Source organism: Triturus cristatus, chromosome 9, assembly GCF_964204655.1.
Source record: "Triturus cristatus chromosome 9, aTriCri1.1, whole genome shotgun sequence".
Taxonomy (NCBI): Eukaryota; Metazoa; Chordata; class Amphibia; order Caudata; family Salamandridae; genus Triturus; species Triturus cristatus.
Window position 1 is genome coordinate 992043235 of NC_140592.1, and position 26374 is coordinate 992069608.

General features: G+C 46.2%; 1 protein-coding gene across 8 annotated transcripts in view; it reads left to right on the plus strand.

Moving 5' to 3' along the window:
• The window catches only part of SEL1L (SEL1L adaptor subunit of SYVN1 ubiquitin ligase), a 379824-nt gene that overhangs the window by 22347 nt on the left and 331103 nt on the right, over window positions 1-26374 (plus strand). For 2 of the 8 annotated variants that reach the window (XM_085626594.1, XM_085626595.1), the window contains exons 1-3: window positions 11494-11721; window positions 22707-22744; window positions 24861-25074. In XM_085626594.1, coding sequence (XP_085482720.1) covers window positions 11562-11721; window positions 22707-22744; window positions 24861-25074 — 412 coding nt within the window. In that variant the 5' untranslated portion in view covers window positions 11494-11561. Of the gene's footprint in view, window positions 1-11492; window positions 11722-22706; window positions 22745-24860; window positions 25075-26374 lie in introns of those variants that run through there. The other 6 variants (XM_085626599.1, XM_085626598.1, XM_085626600.1 and 3 more) reach the window with 4 other exon arrangements.

Sequence of the window (26374 nt, forward strand, 5' to 3'; positions counted from 1 at the left end):
CTTTGACAAAAACTTGTCTCATGTCCTGTCTACTGGTGTGCAATGCATTGATTGTAATGCACTTGTAATATGGCAGACTGATCATGTGCCCTGTTTTGACTGAGGGTGAAGGTGGCAAACAGGCTGCAGTTGTGAACTATAAGTATCGGTGGTTGCGATGATCTGTGTGTGACTCCTATATTGACCATTTGCCTTCAACCTACAAAAGATCTCTATGAAAATAGGCCTAGGTGAAGTTCAACTATCTCTTAATTGTCCTAGTTTCACTTGGAGTCCTAACTAATACTGGGCATATGCTGAATGAGCCCTTATTACTATCTCTCCATGGCAGAAGACTTGTTTTTAATGCCCTTTTAACACACTCGCTGAGCTTAATCCAACTATTTCTTGTGTGAGATAGTTGCTTATGTCTTCGGATGCATTTGCTTGTCCATTCCTCAGAACGCGAATCCTCCGGTGTGTCCTAGAATCAGACGCCAGAAAACCCCCATTCTCCCATTGAGACTGTTCGGAACACAATTTAATTTGGTACAGTTTCTTTTAGGAAGTCTGGGGATTTTTTGGCTGATCTAATTTGGGAGCTGTCAAGTGAGCACTCTTTGTGCTCAATGCAGAACCTGCCTGCACTCCCCATTGTGCTACTTTGCCACTGTCTCTCAACTGCACGGATTGTACATGCAAAGGACATCATAAATGCCATGGACATGTTCTTTGAATCACTTGATGATAAGTCGTCATCAGATGGAATTCCATCATCTGAAAAATAATTTTTCAGATTTTGCTCCATAATCCTCTCCCTTAGAGTCTATATCACTATTGGAACCTGCCTCGGAGCTCTCCTCTGTTATTCAAGATGGGGCCTGTGAAACAGTCAACCGTCAAGATGCCATCTCTGTTAACTGTCTAAAATGTTCCTCCTAAAGTACTACATCCTAAGTAAATGCAGAGGTACTCATAGGTGTTTGTATGTTTGCATGTTAGTGATATGAGCTGAAAGTTAGAGTGCTGTACAAGTTAGAAAGTAGTAATGAAATCCATTTGGGGCACAAAAAAGGGTAAAAGGACTTACTGTCTTCGCGCTGTGATTTTGACAATTTTCATGAAGAAGCTAAAAGAAGAAAAAATAATACTTTAAGCTTGCAACACACATAATAAGGCATATTGCTGGTCGTTCCCACCACAGCATGGGCCCATGTGCCAGCCCATTTCAGTCATTGATAAGTTATTGTGCTATTCACAATTTATATCCACCCACCACAGCATACATCCGAGGGCAATGGGTGGGCCTGCTTCAGTCATTCATTAGTTATTCAGCCATTCACATTTTCCTTCTGTCCACCACAGTTAGGGGATTTTAGAGTTCAAGAAAGGGTTGTGTTAAAGGGGAGTAAAGGGTTTGTAGTGTTGAGAAAAATGTAGTGTCAAGGGTTTTTTAGGGTTTCAGGAAGGGTAGTATTAAGGAGTGGTAAATGGTTTTTATGGTTCAGAGAAGGGTAGCATTCAGAGGTAGAAAGTAATTCCTAAGGTTAAGAGAACGTGGATTTGAGAGGGCGTGGCCAAGCCGGCTGCAATGGTGGACGTGTTTTGCTGAGGCTCCAAGGCAGACGGGGATTGTGTCTGTTTCACAGCGTCGATCCCAGCCGCAAAACGGTCGTTTAGTGACCGGAACTCACGGGGCATCTAGCACCGTTTCCTCGACTGTTACACTGTGGATTTCGAGCAAACTGCAAATTGCAGCCTTCCGAGAGCCCGTCATTTGATGACAAGATGGCGGCCACCCGGGCTCTCGCCCGTCATCCAAGTATCCTGGTATCCTAGAGGGCTCCAGACCCGGACAACCGCGTGCAAGGTCTGCAGGGCCAGGCCACAAAGATCGTAGGCGGCCCGCACACCCGGCAGCAATCGTTAGCCCACCCACCGGCAGTCACTACGAACAGCAGGCGGCCCTGAAAAGTCCCGACCGCGACCACAGCGGTGCGCAACAGCGATCGGACACATTGGGAAACGTAATGGCTGAATAAGATCGGCGAGCAGAGGGGTGCTTTATCACAGAAGGCAAGCGATTGCAGGCTGACTCCCTGCCCCCCGTGCAGTAGGACGCTGGGCCGCCATTTCAGCCGAGCTCGCCTGCCTCTTACATGGCGCCCGGCGGTGGTGACCGGTGAGCATCTACAGGGAGAAAGCGGGCACGGCCAAAACTGGATGGATCGGCAGCACCCTACAGGCGTTGAGTGGCGGGTTTTAAACACCACCCCCCCCCCCCCCCCCCCCCCGGGCCACCTGATACCGGGGGGTGTGGGGCGCACCCTTCACCACCGCCACAGCCCATCAGTACCTATTGCCTGGCCATAGCATGGCGAAGTGGCAGCCCGCTCGACACCAGGACTGATAGCCTGCCCCTCCAACTACCTACTCATCAATATCACCGCAAGGCATTTGGGGCTTGAACTGATAATGGGAGGGAACTACAACTACTCCAGGCTGTTGAAAGTACTCATTGCCAAGGACGGTGGAGAGAGAAGGAGGGGGGTACCAGTGCCAGCAACAGTGATCCCCCACAGTGTAACCTACGCGGTGCCTGCCGCAGCACGCAACGGAGTGGGGGTCGCCTTCAGACCGACTGGCGGAAGCGCTCGCTGGGGAGCGCGCAGCACCCAGAACTTACCCCAGAAGGAACAGCGGCCCCACGTGACACACGATAATCTCGACCCCCAATTTGCGCGGACCCGAGCGCGACTGGACAGTACGGGTGCCACGATGGGGAAACCTAGAGACACACAGACCACCACGGTACCAGAGACTGTGCCCAAAAACATGTCACAATCCAAGACTGGGGCCACACTGGCAGTGACCCCTTCCGACCTGTCCATATCGGATAAGCTTGACTGAGTGTTAGCAGCCATCGAACTTTCTCGAGTGTCAATGGAGGAGAGGCTTGGCACTTTGACGACCGACATCTCCCTCATCAAAGATGACCACCGGAAGCTGGCTGATAGGGTCAACGAAGGGGGTAAGATCATGGCGGACTTGCGGCCTGCAATGAAAGACCAGCAGAAGACAATTCGGGATGTCCTAAACCGCCTGTCTATAATGGAGGAGCGCGTGGTGGATCTGGAGGGCCGGTCCAGGCGCTGTAATATACGGGTGCTCGGATTACCGGAGGGGATTTAGGGAAAAGACCCGTTGGGTCACATGGAGGCATGGCTGAAGTCCTTTACCCCAGCTGCGGACAGGTTAGCCTTCTTCTCCATTGAACGCGCTCACAGAGTCCCGGCGCGCAGACCCCAACCCGGAGCACCCCCACGACCGATGCTCGCAAAGTTTCTACATTTTAGGGACCGATATGCTGTGCTTAGGGCCGCTAGACGAACCGGCCCCCTCCGAGTCGAGGACAAACAAGTGATGTTTTCCCGGTTTACGCGAGGGCAGTACAGCAGCAAAGATCGCTCTTTCTGGAGGTTAAGCGGCGGCTGCGGGCAAACAATATCCAGTACTCCCTTTTATTTCCTGCAAGACTCAGAATCGTCTACAAAGACTCAACCTTATTTTTTACGTGTGCGGGGGAGGCGAGAGACTGGGCGGACATGCACTGCCCGCAGCAGCCCTGATCAGGAATGGAGCGAGGACAGAGGAATAGGGCGCTTAGGCCCAGAAAACGCAACCCCAATAAGGGCCACAATGGCAGGGACATTCTGGCAAGGAGCCCGGCGTTTGACTCTGCTGATCTAGAGCAGATTATGCAGGAGCGCCGGGACGCTCTCCGGGCCGTATCGGCGTTGCAGGCTTCCCTGCCCTCAGATGACATGGACAGACCCCCGCGCCTGTTTTTCTCCACGGGCGAGGAGGACAGTGACTGAGCGTCGTCCAAGGGAGACTCCGTCACCCTGCCGCAGGTCACCCCCCCAGACAGCAGATTTTATGGGGTAGGATTCACGCAGGTTCACGACACCGAGGCTGCAAGGGAGACTCGGTAATAGGACTCTAGTAGCGAATGGACACTGGGCGACCCAGCTCACAGCTGATCGAGGGTGAAACCCCCCACATACACTGGTAGGTCTCTCATACTACTTGTACACCACAGCCCAGCAGCAGTCAGGGACCACATGACGCACAGTGATCCTTCCAGAACCCGTCCATGGATCACCTTCGCATACACAAACCACCAGCCCCAAGGTTGTTAATTGTTTGTTGACACTCTCCTTCTTCCAGAGCGTCAGTTTGGACGTATGGCCTCCAGCGATATGTCCCCAGTGTTGGGACTGTTTCCCGACCCCAGTTCTCAGTTTACCCACTCCATTCGCCATGATCTCTGCTTACTCCCCAGATAGGGGACAGGGGCAAGCACATACATCCCCAACTAGTTATGCACATGCCACCCACTGGCTAGTGAAAGGAGGCTCCCCTCTCTTGGGAATAGAACGCAACTACGACCCAATTTCGATTCTACTATGGCACACACAGACTTCCAGTTCTTAACCCTAAACGTGCGGGGGATGCACACAGCCCGGAAGCGCTATGCGATCTATGCGTACATCAAGCGACAGCAGGCACAGATCATATCCCTTCAGGAGACCCACCTCACGGGGAAGGAACTGCGCAAACTCCAGAAGAAGTGGCGGGGCACCTTCTGCGGCACGACCTACTCCGCTTTCGCGAGAGGAGCGCTCATTTGGATCCAGCCCGGAGTGCCCTTTCGTGAAACCGGGCAAACGAGTGGATCCTGAGGGCCGCTATGCGCTACTAGAAGGGTTGTTGGATGGGCTGCCCCTCCTTGTAGGCAGTGTATACGCCCCAAATGTAGATCAGGCACCGTTTTGGGGAACCCTGACATGCGCGTTAGCGGGATACACACAGTCCCCGTGGATACTGGGAGGGGACTACTACTGCTCCTTGGACCTCACACTGGACAGCTCCAACCCCCCTGCCGCGCGCGCCCCAACCCATGCACAATCAGTCGCATTCCGTGCTTGGGCTGCCCACTGGTCCCTGGTGGACGCATGGAGGCACACGCACCCGACCTCCAAAATATACTCATTTCACTCGATACCACACGACCTACGAGTCCGTCTGGACCTCTTTATGTGCACACAGTCTCTCATTTCCAGCATCAGGCACTCGGACTACTTGGGCAGGGTTATTTCGGATCACGACGCGCACACTTTAACACTAGTGTGGCAACCCCCAACGCCGCCGATCCCCACGTGGCGCCTCTCCTGGGACTGCCTTCTGGACCCAGTGTTCAAACACGAACAGTCAGAAACCATTTAACACTACTTCGCTGAAAACACAGCCACTACCTCGACAAGTGCCCTAGAATGGGACGCGTTCTAAGTAGTCCTACGAGTAGCATGCATCAGACAAATCACATGAGTGAAGCAGACACTAGAAAGAGCAGTGCAGACCACAGAACAACAAGTAGCTAGGCTCTCTAAAGCGGCCGACCAACAGGAGTCCCCCCCCCACACTATTGGCGGAGGCAAAAAGCAAATACGAAGAGGCATGTGCTGATCTGCGCCGGTATAATTTCCGCACGTACACCACCAGAGTCCACAGCGAAGGTAACCGCGCAGGCGCCTTATTGGTCTGGCTCATCCGCCAAGACACGCACACACAACCAATCACTAGTATTCGAAACGCCGCGGGGGTAGTCCATGCGCAAGCTGATATCTTAGATGCCTTCCATGACTACTATGCCATGCTCTATAGGGAGCCAAGGCCAGACAGGGGGCAACACATTCGTAACATGTTGACATCGCGTACCATAATCCAACTCACGGACGAGGAACGTAAGACGTTAGATAACCCGATCACGCCAGCGGAAATCAAATCTGCCATACACCACCTGGCCAAAAACAAGGCTCCGGGTCATGACGGGTTCCTGATGGAACTGTATTTCACGTTCTCCCAGCAGTTAGTCCCGCGGCTTGACACAGCCTTTCGGGAGGCGCTAGAAATGGGACTCCTCCCTCAATCGATGCGAGAATCGGTATTGGTAACATTCCCCAAGCCCGATCGGGATCCTCTGCTCCGAGCTTCCTATTGACCTATCACCCTCCTGACCACGGATTGTAAAATCCTGGGAAGGATCCTAGCAGACAGATTGACTGACATACTCCCCAGACTAGTGCACCAGGTCCAGGATGGGGTACGGGGCAAGTTCTCGAGGGTGGCGTGCCTCGTGCTGGATCCGGAGAAGGCGTTCAACACCCTGGCGTGGCAACACCTTTTCGACGGAGGGTGGGCATGGGGTCCCAATTTACGGCGTACACCCGGCTTTTATACACGGATCTCACCACAAGGGTCAGAATAGGCCGCTCCGTATCTTCTCCCATCCCGATCATGAATGGCACCCATCAGGGGTGCCCCTTTCCCCAGTCATATTTGCTCTTGCTATGGAGCCTCTGGTGGCTAGGCTGCGGGAGGTGGGCGAGCAATGGGGCATCCCTCTGGGAGGTCGCACACATTGCATCTCCCTGTATGCGGATGATCTCCTTATATACCTTAGAGACATCACAGCGGACCTCATCACCCTCTGGGCCACACTCGCATACTTCAAGAGAGCTGCGGGACTCCGGGTGAATTAGCAGAAATCCTCTCTCTACCCCCTGCATCCGAACACCCCGCATAGGGAGATACATATCGGAGACGCCGCGCTGGCATGGACGGGCGACGCCCCGCGGTACTTGGGCGTCAGACTCTATCATGAGCCCCGAGACCTCCTGGAGGGCAACCACTATCGGGCCCTCCGGGGACTTAAAAGTCAAGTTGCTTTCTGGCGGACCCAACCCCTGGCCCCCATTGGGAGGGTAGCCTTATCTAAAATGATTATGGTACCCCGGCTTCTATATTACTTCACCAATATTCCAGTTGTTCCGCCACGGGCCTTCTTCCAGGAGCTCAATTCATTACTAATTTCCCTGATATGGGGGAGGGGCTGCAGCAGAGTGGCCCTTTCGGCACTGCAGCTGCCCCGCGATCAGGGAGGGATGGGCGCCCCATCTTTTGAAGTCTATTTTCTGGCGGCGCAGCTGCAGTGGATATCGCGGTGGACGGCGCATCACAACCTTGGGGAAACGGTGTCCCAGGACAGACAAGTGACGGTCCCAGAGCAGACCCGAATGCTGCTACCAGGCACCAGACCCGATCCAGCCCATCCGCTGATGGTCAAGGCAGCCAGAGCCTGTACCATGTGCGTTCACCGCATGTCCAAGGGAGCACCATTGTATTCCCCATTACTACTGTTGGCTGGCCTCCCTAAGGGGCGTGGGTTCTACACCGCGGGAGAGCTTAGAATCTGGACCGAATGCCAACTCACGGAAACAGAGGCCCTGTTTTCCGACGGCCAATTGATCCCGTTCGCAGCCCTAGTCGAAGAAACCGGGCTTCCAGCCGGCCAATTCCTATTGCATAGGCAGCTGATAGCGAACTGTGAGCGGACCTGGGACCTCTGGAACGGGGAACCCAATACTCACCCGGTGCTGCACACACTATTACGCATGGGGGCGGGCAGGCACCACATCACATGGATCTACAAATCCATTATGGAACTCACACAGGTACCGCTAACCCGATTACGGCTCCGCTGGTAGGATGATTTCGGACGCGCCCTTCATGATCGTGAATGGCGGATGGCCCTAGAACACCACAAAAAAGTGTCCCGCAATCAGAGGTTCAAAAACATCCAGTTCAACATATTACACCGAGCCTATATCACACCGGCGCGGCTCAAACGCTTCTACCCGACATCCCACTTTGACTGCCCCCGATGTCACACCCCTGAAGCCACATTTGCTCATAGGTTTTGGTCATGCCCAGTGATACAAACCCTCTGGACGACGGTGCACACCACCATGCAGACAGTCACAGGTCTCACAGACTTCCATACATGGGAGGCATGTGCCCTAGGCATTTTTAAACGCAACAAACGGAAGAAAGCAGAGACCAAATTTGCCCTGCTAGACGTGCTGTCGGCCAAGCGCGGTGTGGCAATGCATTGGCAAGCGGCAGAGGGGCCACCAATAGCTGCATGGTGTGGGGGCGGTGCAGAAGTGGGCCGCAGCCGAGGAAGATCTTATTCAGCAAGAGGAGGCCCGTGGTATACGGCGGCGACCTATCTCATTAGAATGGGCGATACTCCTACAAGACTTTAGACAAGTGCACACAAATGACACCGAGCACGCGCAAAACCCCCAGGCGACACCAGATTCACCTGCATCCCAGTCCGCGCACGTGTCCAGTCTTCCACCCCCCCTCCCCCCCATCCATGCGACGACAGCTCCACCCAGGTAATCCCCCCGGAATCATAGCATTGGCCAAGAGTAGGTAAAGTGCACATTGCTAGCGTACTGATATGGGACCCCTCTACACTGACCCATGTTTTCTGTTCCCCCCGACCCCATACTTCACAAGTTACACACCCCCAAGTTTAGTTTGAAAACTGGATTATCTATGAATGATACCCTACACGGGGGTTTTGGATCAGAGATAAGCATATGGGTCGGAGAACGGCGGTAATTCTACTACTAAATGCCGCCCGATGCCTTCTGGCACCTCCGGCGGAGAAGGTGGGAGGGATACCCCTCCTCCACCAACGAATACACTATGTGACTGCTTACTCCGCTTCCCTTGTCATAAAGCTGATATTGGTAATTTGTGCTACCGAAATGATTAAGCGGATTACTGTATGACTTGTAACATGTTAAAATCCAATAAAAAGGTTTATAAAAAAAAAAAAGGGGTAGTACGAAATGCTTACGGGTCAGAGAAGGGCTACTTTTAGGTGTAGAAAGGGGTTTTCAAGGTTCAGAGAAGGGTAGCATTGAGGGGCAGTAAGGATATTTTAGGGTTCATGGACAGGTAGCGCTAAGGGGTACTAATGGTCTGTAGAGTTCAGATAGTGGCATCATTAAGAGTTAGCAAGAGTTTGTATGGTTCATGGAAAGGTCGCTGTAAGGGTTTTTCAAGGTTAAGGGATAATAAGGATTTTGTTAATGGTTCAGGGATTGGTAGCCTTAAGGGGTAGAACAATCTTTAGGGTTCAGAGATGGGTAGCAGTATAGGTAGTACATATTTGTAGGGTTCAGAGGTGGTTAGCTGCACAGGGTGGTAAGGTGTTTAGAGGATCTAAGTGTGGTTAGCACTAAGGTGTAGTAGCTATTATTAGTATTTAGGAAAGGCTAGCCTTAAGGTGTAGTAAAATGTTTTTGGGTTCAGGGAAGGGTAGCATTAAGCAGTAGTAAGGGATTCTATGGTTAATCTCTGAATAAGTTAAGAGTAAATAGGAGTTCCTGGGTTTCAAGGATGGTTGGCATCAAGCTAAGCTTGGGGTTTTACTGTTTAAGGAAGGGTAGCTATTTGGGGTAGTATGGGTTCAGAGAAGGGTAGTGGTAGCGGTTTTTAGGGTCCAGGGGCTAATCATTAAGGAGTAGTTAAGAGCGTTGAAGGGTTCAGGGAAGGGTCATTTAAAATGACAGCGTAATAAATAAGTACATTCATTTCACATAAACATGTTAAATTAGAAGTAAATTGGATTTAATATTAGAATGCATTTTTTAATGAAATCAATTTAAAATGAATAAAATAACATTTGGGAGCTGAGGACCTTTACAAAAGGTTCTCCAGCCTCTACATCTTAGAACTAGGAATTAGAAAGAACAAGCATTTGCAATGCAATAGGTCTCGCATTACTTAATGTTTGAGCTTTTTGCGTTGCGAATAATAAGGCAACGCCAATATCTCAAACTTTCACTAATGCAAGACCTATTGCACTGTAAATGCTTGTTTTAAACAGGCATTAGAGTGAGACCGCACACAATGATCCAATGGCAATTATTAGTTTAAGACAAATCGCATATAGAACATTAGGTACTATACACTGCAATTATTTACATTGATTCAGAAGGCCCATGGCTGCATTGAGCACATGAATATCACAGTTCAGTCTCTTTAGTGGGAAGTAATACCTTACAACAGCTGTTTTAACGGAATATTCCTGACTTTAAAAAAAGGATGCCTAAAATGTTGGCAGGGAGGCAGCATCCTGAATTTTGGCCGTATGAATGTCACTTCATTGTTTAACGGAAAGAAACACGGCTCCACTATAACCAACTCCTAGCCAATACTGCAACAACATTCTGCCAGCTAAGCAAGCTGAGGAAGAAGAGATGCAGCTACTGCAAATTTATAAAAAAAATAAAGCATACCCTAAAGTGTACCATCTGTGCACTACATAAGGATACACAACTGAACTGCGGTTGCTCTATGTAACGAGAGAGGTTTTATTGCAGTGATGCACAGTAAACACACACAACACCCAAAAGGGAATGCAACTTAAAATGCTGCAGTTTTCTGCCTGTATTCTAACAACATTTTAGCATCTGGCTACTGCATGTAAAGATACAAGTGAGTGGGATATAAAGGTAACTGCTATAAAAAAGTCTTTAGACTCAAAGAAACGCCAATCTTAACGAACGATGCGTTATTATAATAATGCCCCTCTTTGCACCCAGCCACTGATCAGTACAAGCATTAAAAATGCATTACGTCTTGCCTTTTATTAAGTTAAAGCCATTTGCTTTGCTATACCATACCATTAGCAAAGCAAATGGCTTTAACTTAGTCAAAGGCGAGATCTATTGCATTTTGAATGCTTGTTAAAATTGCACCTGCTTCAATAAAAATCAATTAGCAGAATACATTCACCTGATTATTTTATTCATCTCCCACGTTCTGTTCTAGACGCCTGTTTTATTTCTTCCCAGGCAGCCAGTTAGGGCTGTTAAGACTCCTGAATTGTACAGCGGACACCCTCTTCCTGAAATGTAGTTTGCCTCCTATTTGCCAATACACTAGATTCAGAAGGAACCCTGGTCTTTTTTTTAACCCGCCCGCTTCCATCCGCCTGAATTGCCCTCACTTAAGTCCAAGTCAATGGAGAAAATACAATCCTAATCCCATGATTTGTGTTTTTTGAAAATATCTCTCTTCCCTCTTTCAAAGGTTGGCATGCAGAAACCCCTCATCCCGTATTCGCAGGACGTCTGTGCTATAGGCCCTTCCTAAGTGGGTCAAAGAGGTCTGTGCCTAGCTAGGACGGGATGCATACTGCTAATGCAAATGTCAGGCAGATTAGAGACAGAAACCCCCAAAAAACAGCTAAAAAGAATGCCGATGTGGCCTGCATTGCCCCCATGCGGGGAGATTGCAATTAGCTGCCCCTCTCTTCTCCACTTTGCAGTTTAGGTGTATTCGGGGCGCGAGAGGCAACAACCCTCCCTGTCACCTCCACATCTTGTGGCGGCCTCGTTGGTCCCAGACATCTACCGGTGATCCTGCTAATCGTCCAGCACTCAAAGGCACCCAGCACTTAAAGAGTCTCTTTAGCCTGGCACGCTAGGCTGTTATTTTGGCATGCAAAACCGGGACATGGTAGCCCCGCCCAACCTCACTTCCTTCTCCAGTTAAAAAAAAAATCCCCGGCCCGGCTGCGAGACAGAGAAATGCTCTTTCATTGAAGTTGCAGAAGCTGCAGGAGTGGGGCTGCCGTTTGTGCTGTTGTTGCCATGAAGCTGTACGGGGCTGCCCTGTGCTCTCTCTGCCTGCTGCAGACCCTCGTCCTGCTCCTCCTGCCCTGCCTGCACCCTGCAGGTGCCGCCGCCGCCGCCACCGCCTCCTCCCCCTCCTCCCCCTCCCCCTCCTCCAGCAGAGAGTCGCTCAGGAGGGGTAAGCAAGGCTTTTTACTCGTGTATTTGTTTACCGTCCACGCACATGCTAAAATACACTGCTGACAATGTGGAGTCACCCAAATGAAGGCAATTGTGGAGGAATTGTTAAATTTCTTCAGAAACATTACCCAAGTACAGTTTATTCAGGAGAATATATTGTAAGTGGGGGGCGTTCAAGAAATGGTATCAAGTAAAGGTAGGTGTCGTAGGAGGACGGGTCTACTGCCCTTGAACTTGCAGGGTTTCCAACAGCAGTAACTGCAGAAGAGCGCGGCGCGAGGGACACTGCAAGGCCACTCGGAGCGGAGCTAAGCACTGCAGCAATCCAGAGCCAGGGAACCGGCTGCCCCGGGGGGCGGTGGGGAGCCACGCGTTTGTGTTGTGCGGTCACTTGTAAAAACAGCCATTTTGACATTCTACCTCAGAGAGAATGAGTGGTGCGCGCGCGCCACAAAAGCCATGTGGTTTCAATTTGCGCACCCGTGTCTGGGCTCGATAATTGAAAACACGCGCCTTTGGTGCGTGTAATAGACACCAATAGGCCATGGGCGGAGCAATGCACCCGCCTTTGGCCTATTGCGTGCTCTCTTTCTGAAAAACACACACGCACAAGCCAATCGCTGGGATCAAAAGAAAAAGCACACGCACAAGCTGCCCTACTCCAATCCATGTATCCGCAAGAGAAGAATCAACACCATGATTACCTGGGAGATATATGGCATGTGTTTGACCTAAAGGTTATTCTCTGTTGCCACACAATAGCTAAATTTTATAAAGAGCTCTGGCTCACCCAACTTGCTAAAAAACCGACTGCTTTTGGAGATGAGCACTTTTTTTATCACCACATACAACTTCTGCCCAATCAATACGTACTCCTGTCCTCCAACTTGTGGCCGGAACCAAAGCCCCCTCTGTAGTACTCCTGAAAGCTTTTTTTATAGGTTAATCACATAAGCTCTGGTGACAGCTGTGCTGTCAGAACAGACCTAAAAAGCACACTTTTTTGGTTATTTTCAAACTAAAACTAGATTTCGTCTTCCTCCAATAGAAAAACTGACATGATTCTGACCCACCAGGTCTGAATTGCAGTGTGCAGATTTGTTTTTCCATCAAATGTTTTTAAACAATTTTCTTATAAAGCTGTTCAGCATTACATTTGACTGACTGCCCCCTCCACCACCCTAATGCAAATTTTCTTCTAACGAAATGAATCTTCTTCACCTTTACTCTAACCCCCATCTTCCTTGCTCTGGCCCACGTTGCCTCTTCCTTTCCCAACATTTTTACACACATTATGTTGCTTTCCTACTGTTGCCTGCATTGGGTGGAGTTGTTCTGTGGCTGACTATTTGTCTTCAGTGGAATGTGGATTCAGTCCTGGTCTGCGTATATTAAGTTACTGGCCAGATGATAGACTTGGTTGAGTCAGTGTGCTGGAGCTGTGCACAGGATTTCACCAGAGCTGCCACCCAAAGCTGATCTGGTTGGGCTTTTCGATGTCCCTGGCGGCCTACCTGGAGAGGGTAATTTGTCATCTGTTTTCTGGATGAGAGGCAATCGGAAGAGCTCTGACCTTGACCACTAGCCAATAATTAGTGACTCAACAGTGTTCTCAGGGCTGTGGACCTGTCATTAAGACTTTGGGACAGAGCTCTATGCACATCAGAGTTGGGAGTCCTTGTTTACAGCTTTGTTGTGAACTTTAAAGCATTGTGACGGGATTGTGATCCTGTAGAGCTTTGATTGTCTTCTGCACTGTACTCTTCCTGGTGCAGAAAGGGAACACTGCCGCCTAGCTCTGACTGGGCTAGTCTCCCTAATTTGTGATGTCTATTTCTGGGCCCACAAGGACCCTGACCTTTGTTTAACTAAGGGTGAGAATTGTTGCATGTGCTTCTCATTTTCTTCTCAACTAGACTGCATGTGTTGCCATTGTTAGTTAAGTTATGTGATGCATGAGAGTATCTGTTAGAACTTTTTTTGGGCCTTTCCACTCCATTTTTGGTGATTCTTTTGTTTGTGCATTTTAGGGACAATGAGACTATTGAAGGGATGAGGAGTAAAACCGATAAGTTCATGCTCTACATGTTTGCTGATTTTTTCCAAGACTTAATTATAATTTTGGGAGTGCTCCGGTCTTCCAGAATTGGTGCAGGAATTGTGATGCCTACCGTTTGATGTTTAGTTTTAAGATCAGTATTGACAAATCTGACCTACTCAACCTATACTTAGTGGACAGAGGCGTGCTGCATAAGATCTTAAATTGATTAAATATATGTGGAGTTTACTTGACCCCATCATACATAGAGGCCTTAGTGATGAGAACTATCCAAGGCTGCTTGCGGAAATCCATTGAGGCGTAGCTAGGTAGCAGAATTAGTCCATGTTTTCTTGTATGGCTCAGGAGGGCTGAAGGAGGATGAGCTTACTTGCTTGGCATTTTACCTTAATTCAGTGACTCGCAGGCTGGATTTCGGTTCCTCTCACTCAGTCATATTTAATTTTTCTGCGGGGGGAGAAGACTGAGAATGTCTTTGAGACAACTGATACTCCATCAAGAAGAAGGAGCTTTTGCTTTACATGATGTGAGGAAATATTTTTTAGCTGCCTTCCTAAAACGCATGCGCCACTAAGGCATGGAACAGCCTTCCCTACCGTCTTAGAAACTCAACACAGCTTCTTCTTTTCAGGAAGGGATTAAAAACATGGCTATTCACTTAAATGCTCATCTCAGCTAATAATCACAGATGTTCTAACGGTTGGTAGCGTACAGCGCCAGGACAACCCAGGGTAACAGAGCGCTTTAAAAATTCCAATAACATAACATGATGAAGCAGAATAAGCTTGTAGGTAAACAGTGCTGTTTTGCAGAACACTTCCCGATGTATGTTGCATTATAAAATATCTGCTTAAGAACCATGGTAACACCCAGTATAAATACGGCACAAATCACAAAGGAATGTTTGACACTTGGAATGAGATGCAGTGGATTGCAGTTGCTTTCCAGACTTCTCATCTTTCTAGGTGTTGGCAAAAATCTTGATTCTAATGTTCGAGATGGCCATGATGAAAAACATCACCCAAACCTTGTGGTATTATGCTGCTTCTCAGTTGTTATCTATACTAGGAAGACAATGTTTGCTTGTAATTGAATTGTAATCTATTCTCCCTAGGAAGACTTTATTACTTATCACCCCCATATCTACAGCAATTTCTACAGCAATTAATCTGCTTTACCACTTCTTCTATTGTTGTACATCTTGTTCTTCCACATGACCCTGAGATTGGCAGGAAATTTAAAAGATGGATTACTCCCAGGGCTCTATAACTTTCCTACCTGTTGGCAAGTTATCACCTCTTATTCTCTTTTGTTTAAGAAAAAAATAGCTGTGGTTCCCAAACTTTTTCGACCCACGGCTCCCTTGACCTATTGGCCATAAGCTGTGACTCCCCTTTATGTTAATTTTTTTTAGTGGGTGAGGGAATGTAAGCCCGGCCTCGGGAGAACTTTCATTTTTCTCCCTGAAAATAATTGCCATGAGGGTATTATAATCATAGATGCAACTAAATAAATATATAACAGTTTTGTAATAAAATACTTTTATTGGTATAGTCACAGTGCATTCAAAACAAAGTTAACCTTACAGGCAATGTATTGTGATGAATGCCCCAACAAGGGGCTCAATAATAAACAGTGTACGACCCTGACTGTTCATGGGTAGCAGGCAATTAACCTGAACTCTTTATGTAATCATATTAAATATTTGTTTTTAACTGGTAAAGTTCAGGACTGCGAATACCTGAATCCAAAAGATTTTGAGGAAAGTTATGTCAATGACCTCTTAAAATTGTACTGCATTCTAGTGTCAAAGACTACATTATCCGCTATACATGACATTCCTCAAAATTGCCTAAATATTGAAGGTAAAAAAGAGAAAAAGATCTGAAAATCTTCCACACTACTTCTGGACCCCACTTGCAACTCTTAGATTAAACTTTCCACCATTTGGAACATTTGCACCCCCCCCCCCCTTCTTTTGAATTGGTTTACTAGAAATATAAAATTTTTGGAATAAACTGCATTTTTGTTCAACTCAAAATTTCCTACAGATTTCTGTTAAGAATCGGGTGTTTTACATTCAGCACAAATGTTATTGATCTTTTCCTGACATTGCTCCAGCTGCGAGCCAATTCCTTAACCACTGGGAGTCGAGTCCCCCCCCCCCCCCCCCGACCCCCCATCAGTGGGCCCCTCCCCTCCATGGCACCTCGCCTGACGTACTTTGCGGGGCGCACTAGGCTCCGGCACAGACTTTCAATTCTGGCTCCAGTGGTAGTGCTATTGTCTGCTTCCCTCTCCTTCACCGAGTCGTGGATTAGAGCATAAGAACATATGGGCTTCGACTCACCGAGAAAAAAATATAATCAGGTTTAAATTTGTCTTCACGGTGACTTTATATCAAGACCCGCCGTCCGCCGCTATCGCCAGGTCCAGGTTAGAAAAGAGACGCTAAAAAAATACCATAGTTTTAACTCTTTGCTTTGCGCGCGTAGCTTTTTCTGCACGTCTTAAACATATATTTTTTTGAACCGCCGAGGAGAGCGCACGTCCTTACCTTAGCCGTTTGAGACCACATAATTACTCATTCGCTGCTACTTATAATAGCGGGGTTTTGTTTACCGCTTAATAGGACACTACTACGCTTTATAGGCACTGTAAATACTGGGTATATGACCCACTTTTTACCTACCTCGCAAGGACTGAGGTTCCATTAGCATGTAAATCACTATTAATTGGTCTTCTGCCTGGGCCGGAACGCTCCCGGCTGCGCTGCCGACTTTGGTGCAGGAAACCAGGGTTCGAGCCTCGAGGTCGCGTCCACATCCTGTGATCCTGGGCAAATCACTTCATCTTCCCGTGCCTGAATGTGTAATGTAAATACGGTGCTCATGTACAGCGGTCCAATACCTTCGGGTCGAGTTTGCGCTATATAAAAAATGCAGAAAAAATAAATGACACAATGTGACCAGTTCGAAAAGCTTTGCTGTTTTTCCATGGGTGTCTCGCAGTCCTGATGGGACAGGGCCCTCTCACAAAGGTTATAAGCGAGAACTTACAACGAAGTCCTGTGCTTGATACTGTCTTCAATGTGAGCGAGAATGGCTTGAATTCGCCATCAGGTCAGAGTCGGATACCAAATTACAGGTTCTACTAGTGGGACGAAGAAACTCCAGATATTCGAGTGGATGACGACTTGTGCTTAAAGGCGGAAACATTTATTTTGCTCTAATTTTATAACTTTTGTACTGATCCAAGTAAACTTGGAGATCGAACAGTAAATTAGCCCTTAATAGAAGTCAGTGGCTGGTCGCCACCGTGTAAGGGGGAGGGGCGGGCGTGTGCTTGGAAGAGACCACGGAAAACATAAGTGCACAAAGACAATGGACGTTCCGGAGTATGTGGCAGGCCCACTGGTGTAAGATTATGCGGTTAAGTTACGTTGGCACCACGTGTGTGTTTTAAGACCACAATCATCTCGAAGTACAAACGCAAAGTATTCACTGTTGGCTCTGAGGCATGCTTGAAGGGTACATGCGCATCACGATATGTGGAGGTTACATGGCTGCTGCAGGCCTTGTGGTATTTACAGGCCTCTGCTGCAGAGCAGCGGGAGGAACAGACGAGAGCTGTGCACAGTCTGCAGCCAGGACACCTTGTATAGCAGGCCTGTCTGGGACTCAAGGCAACCACTTAACTCTTCCTCCTGTCCCTGATAAAGTCACCAATCACCAGAGTCGCTCTGTCAGCCCTGCGCGAGGTGAAGTGCACGAAACGTCCACCGCAACCTCCTAAATTAGCAATTAGGCGATGCAAGTCTATCTATCCTGCATACAACTTGAAGCCCAGACATGAGCCTCCTTCAAAAAAGAAGTAAAAATGCATCTAATTAACAAATTCACATCCTAAGACTTTAAATCATACGTGACTGGACTGTTAGCAACATAATCCTATCTACCACTGTCTACCTCTTTTGTATTGAATGTCGATTATTGAATGTATGTATATTACCCCCCAACCATCTAACGTTTCTGAACGGTGTAATGCAAAGCACTCTGATACCCTCTAGGATCATGTTCGCGCTATATAAAACTTTATAAACTGTATAGGAGAGGTTGACAAATCAATATTGTCACACAAATGCATATTATACCTCCTTCAACCATTTCGGAATTCCTTGCCAAAACTTTTGTGTTGAATGTTAAAATGAATATATACTGTGCCTAGTGCTGCTGAGTCAGCTGCAAGAACCATTGACAATTACTGAAGTACGAGTTTGTACTCATCGCGGAAAGCATGTGTGTGTTGAGCATTAAGCGGAGCGTTGTGTTTTGCTAGTGTAATATTACTTAAGCAATGCTTCCAAATGCTTCCAAACATACACAGACGCAGTGGGTGGTGGGAGATCATTACGCACAGTCTTCTTCATAACAATGCCTTGGCGTGTGAGGACCTCTGCGCCTGTTTCTGACTCCTGTTTTTACTTCTACTGTTTGTTTGAACGATTCTCCGGTCCAGTTATCCACAGGTAGCCTGCTGGCTGCAAAGGAGCTATAACACGATGCTGCCATGCTCCTCAGCGTCAAACTCATCTGTATATGAATGCATGTTTTGTACATGTCCAGTTATGGTATTTTGGTAGTCTTGAAGTCTTTGAAGTGAAAGTAGGCTGCTAGGCCACTGCAGAGGTCAGGTATGGACAGCTTAGAAAACATTGCAAGAATGCATAAACACAAATCCAACTGCAGTGCCGAGTTTTTTCAAAGTATGTTATAAAAACAGAATTATGAGAGCGACTTTTTATGGCTTGAAAAAAATTGATTTCTAGTTACAGGCTTCTTTTTCTGACATTCTCTGTAATTAGCTCTCACTGTTCACAAGCTGCTAATCGCACATCAGCTGACAGTCTTCCACCTCGTGCACAAATCTCAGGTTATTTCAGAATTCATGGTATTCAACGCACGAGGGTTCAGCCAAGGGTAGCAGGCCGTTCAGCTGTGGGTTGCTGATTCGTAACTAACTCTGGGTTTGCCATCCTTGGAAGGCTGAGAGTGTCTTGCCAAGACTGGGACTCATGATATGCCGATGTCAGCAGTGAGCGTTTAACTCCTTGGATAAACTGGCTGTCAGGTGCAGAACAATTTGTGTAACAAGTCAAGAAAGGTGCATATCACTCCCAGAATGCATTGCTTATTCGGTAAAGGCCCCTGACATGGAATAATCTGGTGAGGCTGCCTTTTTAATCACTTGTGATGATTTGATGCACACACTAGTGACTATTGTGAGAAAACTAAAATTCACTTTGCTCGCTTATGCAGTGTTCTAATTGTAAACGTTCTATGTCCGAAATTAGTAAAATATATTTCACATTTGTATTCCCTTTTCTCTTCATAGAGTACTCTTATTTAAATGTTTTCCCTTCCTGCTGCCACCTTGTGGCAGTATTGAATATTATTACTCTTACCTGGATTGTAAAGGTATACCCGTAGAAGTGCAGGTAAGTGCTGGAAAAGCAGGCCGGATGTTTGTGAATAGCCACAGATGTGTCTCACTCACCCTTTTCCACTGCATTGCCTTTAACTCGGTGTTGGCATTACCCTGAGAAGGCTCGTCTACTCATCTTAGTGTCACGTACAAATGTAAAGGTTGCCCGTACATTGTGTGACATGTTTTTGCTTGATCACCCGATCACGAACTTTTTAAATGTAGACATTCCACCACTGGGACAGGCAGATAGAAGTTGCCAGCATTGACAGGACAAAAAACAACCTCAAGACATTATTTATTGTTAATACTTTTTTAATATGGTCATTCAGTTGTACATAATGCTTTCTTGGTCATAATCAAGGTAACTAAAATGCTTTTGACACTTCTTTATTATAACTTTTCAGCATGATGCAGACTTCTGACAGCACAGCTTAAAGACACAGGCAAAGTCAATATCTCTAGCTAAACACTTATAAGGTCCCAAAGGCGAGACCTATTGGCTATGCCAATGCTTGTTTTTGTATTGCGGCGGGGTTAGCTAACCGCATCCCTGCCGCATTATAGTAGATGGGCAATGTGACCTCCGCGGTGATGGTCGCATCCTATTGCGGTCGGTGGGTAGGCCGCCTCGCAGACTGTAGACTGCCCGCCATCGTGATGACCCCCCCACCCCCCCTAGTTCTAACCCTTTATTTGGAATGGCACCTTAACTTCTATTGCTTGACCCGTCTTGCTTACGACTTTACTGTTGAGCTCCTTGATGCAAAAGACTTTGGGAAAGTTGTTTCTAATGAAGTTATATTTTTGCTTTCACTTTGCTTGTTTGCTGGACCAATGATGCTGAGGGTTTTTTATTTTATTATAACCGGAGGGTACAGGTCTGACTCTACTGGGCTCCCCCCAGAGTGCTCATGCAATAGCTGGTTCTTGCAATGCTTTGTGAGTGGCTTCCACTTCAGTACCCTATCATCAGTATATATTCTGTGTACATGTGCTGCCTCAGACTGTCATGATTGATGGGTTTTCATCTTAGAACAGGATAAGTCAGAAACACAAGAATAAAAGTAGTTCTTCTAGATTGAGGGCTTTCTGGAGGTGGACAATGATGGGAAATGCAGTTAAACTTAAGGGTGGGTAAGCTAGGGGAAGGACTGATCGAGCTATCTATTTGTTGTTACGACTTCTCATTTGTTTAATGCAGGGTTATGCAGTGGGAAGTGGAAAAAGAGCTTTCTATTCTGGATCTTGAGTGATTTTTGTAGGGCTTCTGTGATTCTGCCCGTAATCTCCTGTAGTTTGTTTATATGTTGCATTTTTACTTGGACTGTTGGGTCATAGAAAATGCAGGTGTAAGCAAGACCTTTTCCATGGTAAGTGGTGTTCAGACCCAGTGCTGTCCCCTGCTGCTGCAACTTTAAGTTGCTTTTTCACACCTATTGTTGGCCCATTGAACACTCTGTTTTTTTATCAATAAGATAACAAGAGTGAAGTTCTGGTTGTGGTAGCCTATTGGGTTTAATTTGTTTCGGTACTGAACCCTTCATTTGTTTATGTGAGCTAGTAGTCTGCAGTGGAATGCTCCTTGTTTGGGTACATGGGCGAAGGTAAAGAAGGTGGGTGCAATTTGTCTAAAGCTTCTCATAGTTGGCTATGGAACCTATAAAGGGCCAAGTTCTCTGTTGGCATGGACAGTATGCAGAGATATTGTTTTGGATGTATTGAAGTGAGGTTAGACGTTGAAATTACACTATGCCGAAGGCTGAGAGGTAAATCTTTGTTGTTTTTTTGTTTTTTGGGCCCCTTGAACTTTACATTTTTGCGAGCGAGGACAACATTTTGCTTCTTGGGTATTTAAATCTCTAGTAGATGTTGATAGGCTGACATGTGGATTCAGAATGTGATACGCTGACCCTTACACACTATATTCCAGACCTTGGAGTTTATATGTGAGATGAATGCTGCTTGCACTGACCTAGTAATATTTTCTTCAGCGTGCTCCAGTAGTGCCATAAAAAGGACTATTTCTTCTACACGACCAACCTCCTGTCTAAGACCCATCTATGTCTAAAACAATAATAGACATTTTGCCAAACCTGGCTGAATCCCATTCACTTGTTTCCTAAACCATTGGGCCCCTGCTTGCCCTTTGTTAGTTAGCTACATGTACTCACAAATTCTGTTTTCCCACTTATAGATCAGGTGGCCATGTTAATGAAAGAAAAGTGGCAAGTCAGTCTTGCACTGTGGACAAAAGGTTGACCAGATGTATGGAGACAAAGTGGCGAAGCATCCTTCTGTAAAAGACTACAGATGTTTGTCATCTTACCGCCAATCACCTCTACTGACCCAGTATGATTGGCCTTGCCTCCAGCCACTCTAAATCAGCCTTCAATTGAGTATTAAGACTGTTTCCTCCCACACACCCCTCACGGCTAACCCACATTCACCCATTGTTTTGCCCTAACAACCTCTTTTAGTGCTGTGCAAAAATCCAAAGCATTAACTATATAAGATAGGATACCTTTTTTAATGTAGTTTTCCCCCTCCGCTCCCCCGAATCAATGGAATCAGTTTGCTTTTAAACATTTCCTTACCCAGGCTACTCTTCTGCCCGTAACTATAAAATTCATTCTTGCATACTTTCCAGTCAACCCAGTCCATAGATTAATTTATATTGTGCCCACCTACAAATTCGGTTCTTGATAATATTTCACACTATTAATAATATGGGATTATTCTTTATCCCAAACATAAACTGGGTTGACTGAAACCCTGACCAAAATCTACCCTGCAGGCGAATATGTGGAGAAACTTCAAACCACTCCCTTTTTGCCTGCCTTATCTAATGTTTTGGAGATAAAGATTATTTTCCAGAAAAAATGATATTTCTCCCTACCTCTTAACTGGTCATGTTCCTACTCATCTAAGTAATATCAATCTACTCTGACCAATATTGCCCACCTCGGCTCTTCTTTGGCATTTTAATATGTATTAGAATGCTCACCATCTTCCTATAGGTAAGGGCATCTTTATTACAAAACTGGACAGAAGGAGAGATATAGGATCTTGATGGGATATTTGTGGCAGATAGAGGGTGTGAAGATAACCAGTCTCCAGATAAAAGCTTATAAACTATGGTGATCTTCATTTTGACCTCAAATCCCTGCATGCCCATGAAAAAAAGCTCCCTCCCCGATCTTTCTTTGTGAAATCAATTTTTTCGTCAGTCAATTAAAAAAACCTAAGGGTGGTTCATATATTTTGTACCTTTTTGGAATTGTTGTGGTTTGTTTATTGTGAGTTTTGTTGTACCTTCTTGGTGTATAGTTTAAGAGCTTGCAGATTTGCATTTCAGAACCTTTCTAAAGTGTGAGTTTATTAACTAACTACTCGTCTTGTGATTGCTGGATTCACCCTCCTGTCTTTTTCTTCTCTAGACGAAGAAGCTGAAAAAGATGGTGTTTTGGATTCCAAGGTGAGCACTCTTTTCTTCTAGTGCTTGTCATTTCACTGGATTTCTGAATACAGTTAAAAAGTCTTTAGATTTAGTTGTGGAAATGTGTTGATCTGTATATATCGGCGATCCATTCCATGGCCACACAGTTTGTGCATCTAGTTCATGGTGTCTTCTAAATGATGCTTACAATACATTATCCCCATCTGAGTGTCCCTCAGTAAAATGTGAATAATTTGCACTGTGTAATTATAAGTTAATTATGTGTTCTGTTCTGTTGTTGTTCTTGATAGGTTAGCCATAGAGGCACGTCATGGTCCAGACATGACCTCTATTCTCGTGTGCTTAGCTACTCTGCGGTCTGTTGGAGGATGAGGAGCTTTATATTGGCTGTGCCAGTGGGAAATAGTAACTGTGATATCCTGCCACCACTTGATCATTTAGGCCAGATTTAAAATTCAGGCTTCAATCTTTGATGACCATTCTCGAATGACTGACACATCTTGTTCTCACACTGTATCAGTTCCGTTGTATTACAAAGTTATGAGCGATTAAAAATGGACTACAAATAGTAAGTGCTGTATAAAAACTGGCAACTTAAATTCACACCATCTGTTGGCTTAGCTGTGAATAAAAGCATTAGAAGATTTAGAGTTTTAGTCTGAGACAGCACAGGTTGTGTAGTCTGATTTCAGAAAAAAATAACCCTTTAAAAATTAAACTTGACTCGAACGGAAATATTACAAAAAGAATCTTTGTTCTCAACTCCAGTAAGCATATCCTCTTTCAAATTGGATATCAACAGGGAAGTTACCTGGTGAGCAGCAGTGGTGGGCATGAAGTTGTGCTCTGGTCATTCTGGATAACATGTACAGGAAGATTTATCTATTGCGAACGGAACGTCTAGAGCACAACTGGATAGTGTCATTTAGTTTCTTATTCTCAAAATTATGAAATGCTGAGCAGACCGTGCTTAACTTTGGCCTCTGCTAAATGTAATTATCGCAATTAATGGAAGCAAAGCTCATCTCACTAAGAACAAAGTGCAGCAATAAAGCTAGCAAAAACTCCTCTTCAATATCCGTGTGTGTCCAACCACAGTTTTAGAAATTGGTGTTATTTTCAATTATGATGGCCAACTGGATAGTATAGACTTCCTTTGTGTTGCCTTATCTCATTGCATGGCACAATGTGGCATCCATCCTGAAAGTATTCTATACTTATAGAACGATAAGCTGCCTCTATTGGCTTTGCCATTGCTAGCAGATTATAAAACCATCTGGCATTAGCTAAGCCAATTGCAACGGACCCAAAGCATTGGCAAAGTGAGACCTATTCAATTTGCCAATCCATGTTAAAAATGGTTCTAATTGAAGACCCGTTCCAGCTTTTTGAATTCTGTCCTGTAAGGGCTATCTGATTATCTGAAAGCACCACTAGATAGATGCCAGAGAGAGGTTTTTAGAAAAAATGAGTGGCGGGAAGAGGGGTGTTGGCGTTCTGTCAATGGGCTGTCCATCAACTCCATTACCTAGACAGCCTTTCTGCCTCCCTGTGAAGCAAATTGGGAGATTTACTCCTGCCAGGCCCCTCGGAGAACAAGGCAACTGACCAGATACTTGGAAAGGTTTTTAGAAAAAAAGCCATTTGATGAAGGGCCAGTGCGTTCTTGCTTGGTGCCCACCACCCAGTCCTCGGACTAGGACTGTTTATCTGCTGTACTCCAGGGTTACATTGGTGGTATAACCCCAGAAGGTCCTAATTGAAGTAGAAATCCCACTTGACACCTGGGCAAGAACAAATAAATAACAAAGGACTGGGGCGAGGGGGTTGGCATATCTAGGGGTTCTGCATTTCAGAAATGTCTGTGAGCAGTAGGTTTTCCTGGGTGCTAGCTCACCCCGGGTCCAAACTTGGCTGCCAACACGATGAAAAGTGTGAATATTGAGCTTTTGGTCATATTGATGGCATTTTCTGTGCATTCTGAGTAAGAACAATTCCAGAATCCATATAAACCAGCATAATGCGGTCATACACAGCTACTTTTTAATGTTCTTGATTCAGTATAGATTACCATAATGAAGAAGTAGGATAAAAAGCGATTTGACTTTTCTTTCGTAATATCGATTTCCTTCAGTCATCCTTGCCCTCTGATGACCAGGTGACGGATCACACTTCTGGAGAGCATGTGGTAGATGTAGAAATCTTCTCTGAGTCTGAAGCTGCTGCCAGTGAAGAGGATGTTTCAAACGCCGATGAGGGAGAGAGCGAAAACACTGAATTGGAAGAGGATACCAGTCCGCTGGATGGAGCACCGCTTGAAAACCAAGACGCAAACCTACTGACACCAGGTAAGGAGTATGTGTTCCTTCTTGCCTGCTTGACTGAAGCAGAACAACTTAACTAAGAGAGAGATAAGATAGTCTGTTGAATTTAGCCCTCTTCAGTTTCATTTGGAATTCCGCCTGCTTCGGTAAAAGTATAATCAAGAGTTGAAAGATGATTGCTTTTCAAAATAAATGACCCTTTCCCTTACCCTCCTACTGCAGAGTATCCCGTCTCCTTCAATAAATTGTCAAGACTGTCGTTGAGTAGTCTTACGTCTGAATGACGAAAACCTTAATTTCCCTACATTTTCCTTTCCTCGTTTTGTCTTACTCCTTCCCTTTATATTTTTGAACTAACACATCCAAAATGGTAGCTGTGCTTTAATACTTTAATGTTCTTCAGGGCACTGAAAACAGTACCGGGACACTAAGGAGGTGATGTTACCAAATTAGTTTATTCTGAGTCAAAATGAGTGACTACCGGGCTTATGTACCGGCTAAAGTGTGAACGTTTTTTATTTAGGCATTTGGCTCGCTTCCGATACGGTGGGTGTGTGCTATATCTTTAGCAATCACTGGTAACAGGCCCTCCAGAACGCTGCTTTGTTTGACGACGTCTCCTGGGCTCGGAGATGCGTTGTGACATCAGTCGCTAGATGGACACTGTAAGTGGAGCAGTGTTCACAGTGGGCGCAGATCGGCCCAGGGACGGCTCGGGCACTATGTGACCTCTGCATCATAGGCGTCGGTATGGGTAGCCATCAGAGAATTATCTGGTAAGATAGCCTTAACCACTAGGACAGCCCGGCTGAACCAAGATCAGCATCAGAGCGAAAATGAGAGGCCATCCTTTGAGTTCCCGAGAAAAGGAACGTTGGCAGATGATTTCGAGTAATCGCTTGTTATCTCAAGACCTGTTTGAATCTATTTATGAACTCATACACAGCAACATCCGAATTGTGCTTCTAGAACGTACGGGGCAGCGTTTTGATTGGTTCTATTTGTGTGGTACTTTTTTCCCCTTTTTTAACTTCTACAACTCACAGAAACTAGTGTGCAAATAATGCGTCTGCCATTCAAATGTGTATTATTTTTAAAGTAGCGTTGCTACTTTTTGGGGTAGGCGAATCAAAAACCGAGTAAACCATCAAACATGAATGGCCTTTTTGCCAACCGTTTTAGCTTCACAAATAAACTGAACATTGGATCTGCAGTAAAGAAGTGTTGTGCGTGTGGCTGGGGTTCTGGCAGGTGCCCTTACTTCAGATTGCATCATGTGCAGCTGCACCCAAGGGACTGGCTCCCACAGTAGGTTCATCGAGAG